At 43.9% G+C, this 5,526-nt stretch overlaps 1 protein-coding gene across 2 annotated transcripts; it reads left to right on the top strand.

Moving 5' to 3' along the window:
- Nucleotides 1-3,055: 3,055 nt before the first annotated feature.
- LOC308170343 (cytochrome P450 2K1-like) lies at nt 3,056-5,271 on the top strand. Of its 2 annotated transcripts, none has more exons than XM_080545115.1 (4): nt 3,056-3,232; nt 3,856-4,043; nt 4,226-4,367; nt 4,724-5,271. In XM_080545115.1, exons 1-4 carry the CDS (start codon nt 3,196-3,198, stop codon nt 4,909-4,911), a joined length of 555 nt encoding a protein of 184 aa, XP_080401241.1. In that variant the 5' UTR covers nt 3,056-3,195; the 3' UTR covers nt 4,912-5,271. The 2 variants fall into 2 exon arrangements, with proteins under 2 accessions (XP_080401241.1, XP_080401242.1); XM_080545116.1 differs by having other exon boundaries at nt 3,061-3,159.
- The last annotated feature ends 255 nt before the right edge of the window (nt 5,272-5,526 follow it).

The following is a 5,526-nucleotide window of genomic DNA, read 5'->3' as shown; positions in this document are numbered from 1 at the left end:
CAGGGGCCAGGGCTGTGTGTTTTAATGCTGTGTGTGTGTCAGGGCTGTGTCTTAGGGCTGTGTGTGTCAGGGCTGTGTGTCAGGGCTGTGTCTTAGGGGCTGTGTGCCAGGGCTTGTGTATTTAACAGGCTAATACTTACATTCCCATTTTGTATATTTGAACAGGAGGAAATCTCGACACCAACTATTGACCAAAAAATGTAAGTTCCATTAATTATGATTTGTCATAATTCTTTGTTAAACTAAAGTGGTTTGATGATAACATGAACAGCCTAAATGCCTGCTGTGTTAGCCAGAATGAGAGCCCTGTTTGTTGTCCTCCTGCAGAAAGCAGCGATTGAAGAAGATGCTGGACATCCTGGGGTTTAAGCTGGATACTCACCTGGGCTCTGACTCCTCCTCTGACTCCGCCTCCTGCTCCAATTGGCCCTCCCCCTCCTCTGACTCCGCCTCCTGCTCCAATTGGCCCTCCTCCTCGGCTCAGTCGTCCAGCTGCTGCTCTCAGAGGCCCTGTAGAACGTGTCGCCATAGGAACAGAAGAGGGGGGGGGGACAGGTGTCCAGGCGTGCCAGACTTCTCCCAGTCAAAAAGTTCAGCCTGCCAGCAAGACTCCAGTGCCTGTCACAGTTCCTCTGAGAACACGACCCGTGACCCCCTGCTGTCTCTGGATTTTCAAGACTCTGACCCGGACCTCCATCACTACCAGCACAAACAAGACCTGACCACTAACCCCCACGCCACTCTCAACCAGAGCCCTACCCCCAGACCGGGCGGGCTGGTCGCGCAGTGGAGGCGTGGACCCCCGGAGGCCCAGTGCCGCCCCAGACGCCCCCTGGAGTCCCGCACGAGTGCCTCCTGCCCACGGTTCACCACGGCAACGGAGGGCAAGCCCATCATGATGTTCCTGCAGGGCGCCTCCGTCCCCTTCATCTCTCAGGAGACCAGAGAGAAGTTGGAGTCGCACGTCCGAGGCAAACTCAGCCATCGTCTCTGGGGCTTCCCCCAGCGGGTCATCAGGTACGTGGGAGACCTGACACCTCTTCTGGAGCCCTCGCTGGACACGGGAGACAGCAGGGTCATGGGCCATGTGACCGGCTCTGTGGTGTTCTCTCTGTGGGACAGCCGGCTGAGGGACAAGAGCAGACCACAGGTTAACCCCAACCTGAACACAAAGCCTAACCTGAGAACGGTCATCCTGCCCCAGCCGGCTAGTACTGGTGACACCAACCCTTCCCAGAGGGCTTTGCAGGAGCAGCAAGAGCCCAGGCTGGACATGAGCCTGAGGAGGAAGTGTCTGGAGGTCAAACGGTCTGACTTCCCCCGCCTGGTGGTCCAGTCCTACTATGCAGCCGGTCAGCCAATCAGGGAGATTCCCTCCATGAACCAGCTGGTTCAACCCCATGGCTCCCGGACATATTAAGCATTATATTAGGGATATTTTGGATACAGTGTCTACATTAAACTGTCTATCTTTCTCTACATATTTCTCAATTGTGTGTTCCTGAGCTGATTGTTGACTTCATGTAGCCTATGGGACCTGCCTCATTTATAAAGCTTTGCGTATAACTGGCGTAAACGGCTTGCGTACCTATGCAAAGCAAGAACATTTACCCACACCAACATTCGGATTAATAAAACGGTGCGCACGCCAGTCCCACGCCTGCTTCCATTTATGAATCACAATCAACTCTAAAATGTTGCGCACGTGAACGAGCATCTTGTACCACCCTTTTTGACGGCCATAGTTGCCTATAATAATAACTTTTTATTTGTATAGCACTTTTCCTGCAAAAGTTGCATATAAATGGTCAGTCAAACGCCCGACAGAACACCGAAAAAAATACATTTCACCCAATCAGACATATCTAACTTGCTGAAAAACATAGTGGTCAAGCTCAGGCACCTAAATTGTATTTTATTTAGAATAAATAGTTGTTAGTTGAATAGGGCTAACAGAGTGGACACTAACAGGGTGGACATTTTGAGTTAAAGTTAGCCTTTAGCCAGCCTGTGTTAGCATAATGCCTAGCATGACCATGAATACTTGATGAGGAATCTAATTTGCACTAAACACTTTTTTTTTTATTATTCAATTTGATTGATCTCCTCAATGTTTAGGCCTAACAGGGTGGACACGTTATGTTCAACCACATTAAACTCACTTGATAAAAACATCAAAATCAGATGGTAAAAGAGGTAGAAAATCACACAGCTTACCACATTTGATTTCCCTCCACTGATGAGATGTCACCTCATGAGAGTGATGTGATTGAGAAATATGTTTGTTTTTTTAAAGGGACATTAACACAGCTCAACAGGGTGGACAGTGACCGCAGGGACCAACATACAACCTTAATTTTTTGTACAAAATTGTGAAAAAAATTTTTAGAATTATATTTGATTCAATAGATATTGCTCAGGAAAATTAAATAATAATAACATATTTGGAAATGTACAGTATATGTTTTTATTAGAAAAATGTATTAGTTACTTTTTAGATTGAAGTTGAATGAACAACACTGGGGACATGGCAAAATCCCATTTACGTCTTTAACCAAAGCTTTTAAAATGTAAAAAACAACAACTTAGAAGCCCATATCATTGTATTCATAATAAATAACAATTGACTATACATGAAAAAACGAATGGAATTAGTATTTGTCCAAATGTAGACAAAATACAACATGATTTGTTCTGGGGACGGAAAAGGCACCCTATAAAAAAATTACCCTTCAGCTTGCTAAAAGTATGTGCATGTCAATGAATAGACAGTAGACTACAGTGGTTAATGTGGGGTAATATAACCAGGCTTTCCAATTTTATGGAGAGTGAGGACACGATACTGTACTATCAATGGAACTGAGCAACGACATGGTCACTAGGCTACCAAGGGACCCTCCCGGGTGAAGGTCACATGACAATCTGCTGTGTCGTTGTCCCGCTGTGTGCGGGAGCAGAGTGCAGTGGGACACAGAGTGCAGTGGGACACAGTCAGTCATGCTGGGCTCTGTGATCCTGCTGTGGCTCGCCATCTGCCTCCTCTTCTACCTCCTCAGGACTCGCAGGGCCACCAAGTTCCCCCCTGGTCCTCAACCCATCCCAATATTTGGAAATCTACTGCAGCTGAACCTTGAGAACCCCATTGGCGACTTGGAGAGGGTAAAGTGGAATATTTCATGATAAGACAACATACACATGGCTACGTCCATTCCTGAGACCCAGAAGAAAAAAGGTTTGACGTTCTGATTTTTGGGGGGATAATTTAAGTATTGGGATTGAAAGATACGGTGTATACGGAGTATCATCTACTCTTTAAATAAAACCTTTTTTTTTTTTTTTTTTTAAATGTCCCAGCACCACCACTGCAGGGTTGCACATTCATATTCTGTCCCAGCACCACCACTGCAGGGTTGCACATTCATATTCTGTCCCAGCACCACCACTGCAGGGTTGCACATTCATATTCTGTCCCAGCACCACCACTGCAGGGTTGCACATTCATATTCTGTCCCAGCACCACCACTGCAGGGTTGCACATTCATATTCTAGCCCAGCAGCAACACTTCTATTATACTAATGATTAATACCGTGATTGGTTGAATCAGGGTTGTAAATGCGGGGGAAAGAAAACAAATATGCAACCTGGGGGGTACCCCATGATCAAATTAATTTAATGGCTCTATTCTCTAGATCTATAGATTTTGGGAATAATGTGTCACTCCATTATAATTATTATAATGTAACATTTGACAATATATAGAAATACAATGTGATTAGACTATAGCATCTATACTACACAGATTTAAAATACCTAATTGTTTCCTAAAATAACCATATACCCTTTAATCCTCTCAGAGAGGTGTCAGCAGGAGATCGACTTGGTTCTGGAAGGGAAGGAGCATGCTTCATTTGAGGACAGACACAACATGCCCTACATGCAGGCAGTGACCCACGAGTCCCAGCGGATTGCCAGTACTGTCCCCCTCAGTGTGTTCCACAGCACCACCAGAGACACCCAGGTGATGGGCTACAGCATCCCAAAGGTAAGAAGAAGAATCCTGGATAAATATATCAGTGATGCTTAATCATTAGTCTCATCTGTACACTGTATTCATATCTCCCTCTGTACCCCCTCATCTCTCTCTTTTTCTCTCGTCTTCTCTCATCAACAAATCCACCTTGTTGTTCCATCTTCTTATTTCTCTATGTTCATTTCTCTATCCAGGGCACTCTCATCATTCCCAACCTCACTTCTGCGCTGCACGAGGAGGGTCAGTGGAAGTTCCCCCATGAGTTCAACCCTTCCAACTTCCTGAATGAGCAGGGAGAGTTTGAGAAGCCTGAGGCCTTCCTGCCCTTCTCTGCAGGTATATAGCGCAAAACAAAAGTACATCGCTATAGATAAATCGTGACCTTAGAATTATAAGGTTCCATCTCCGTTTAGGGTAGTTCAGAGATATTGAGCGTCAAAGTTTTTACATTCCATTATGTTTTGTGAGATGGAACCTTTGTAATGTATTAATTACTAACTAAAAAAGGTCAACATTTTTAAAATAACACCACACAGGCATTAATAAACACCTAATGGATCAGATTATGTAAAAAACTAAATTTTGACCAAAAATGGAGATAGAACCTTATAATTCTAACGTCACGAAATGTTGATGATGGAAATAAATGGCTGATTGAGCTTTTTTTCTTGTTGTTGCTGTTAATGTTTCAGGGCCTCGTATGTGTCTTGGGGAAGGACTAGCTCGTATGGAGCTTTTCTTGATTATGGTGACTCTGCTGCGACGCTTCCAGTTTGTCTGGCCTGAGGACGCAGGGGAACCTGACTACACTCCTGTGTTTGGAGTTACTCTGTCCCCCAAGCCCTATAGACTAGGTGTAAGGCTGAGAGGGAACCAGTGAGGGGGAAGAGGTCAGGTATAGTCTGATATTATCGATGTGATATAGTTAAACCCTGTATGTTGTTGTTGTTGTGGTACGTAAATCTATTGTACTTGCTATTGTGTTTTACACAAATAATTGTTGCTGTCAGTTTTGCTTTGTATAACCTTGATTAAGATTGATGGAACACTTCAAGCGCACTGTGTGCCAAAATGTTGGTTCATTCCAAGTAAATATTTCTTCCTCCTTTGTCTCCTTCCTTACATGCGTTACCATTGAAGAGCATACGTTGTTAAAATGTTATTGGACTGGTATGTAATATTTTTTGTAAAATAAATAGTTAGCAAACATTAGTTTAACATAAGTTATGTGGAATGTTTGGCTTGCTGAATTCTTAATAAAAGTATTTATAAATGATTGTTCTGCAGTTGTTCCTCGTCTCTGAAGCATCTTTCACACAGGTCACAACCAATGAATCGAGACGAGCAACCTGTCTTGTACAGTTGCAATCAAAATTATTCAACCCCCAATTGCACATTAGGTTTATTGGCAAACTATTTCTCAGCTGTTTGCAATAAACAAATTACACAATAACTGTTTAAGTAGTTCAATGAAACTAATATTACACGTTTTTAA

This window comes from Nansenia antarctica (genome assembly GCF_963989245.1).
Source record: "Nansenia antarctica genome assembly, chromosome: 14".
Taxonomy (NCBI): domain Eukaryota; kingdom Metazoa; phylum Chordata; class Actinopteri; order Argentiniformes; family Microstomatidae; genus Nansenia; species Nansenia antarctica.
This window is presented reverse-complemented; position numbering and strand designations above follow the sequence as displayed.

Bases quoted from the DNA above. Each gene is read 5' to 3' on its own strand.
- LOC308170343 (XM_080545115.1), top strand. From the start codon at position 3,196: ATGGCTACGTCCATTCCTGAGACCCAGAAGAAAAAAG. The intron at 4,044-4,225 runs GTAAGAAGAAGA...TTCTCTATCCAG, and splicing joins TGGGCTACAGCATCCCAAAG to GGCACTCTCATCATTCCCAA. The intron at 4,368-4,723 runs GTATATAGCGCA...TTAATGTTTCAG, and splicing joins CTTCCTGCCCTTCTCTGCAG to GGCCTCGTATGTGTCTTGGG.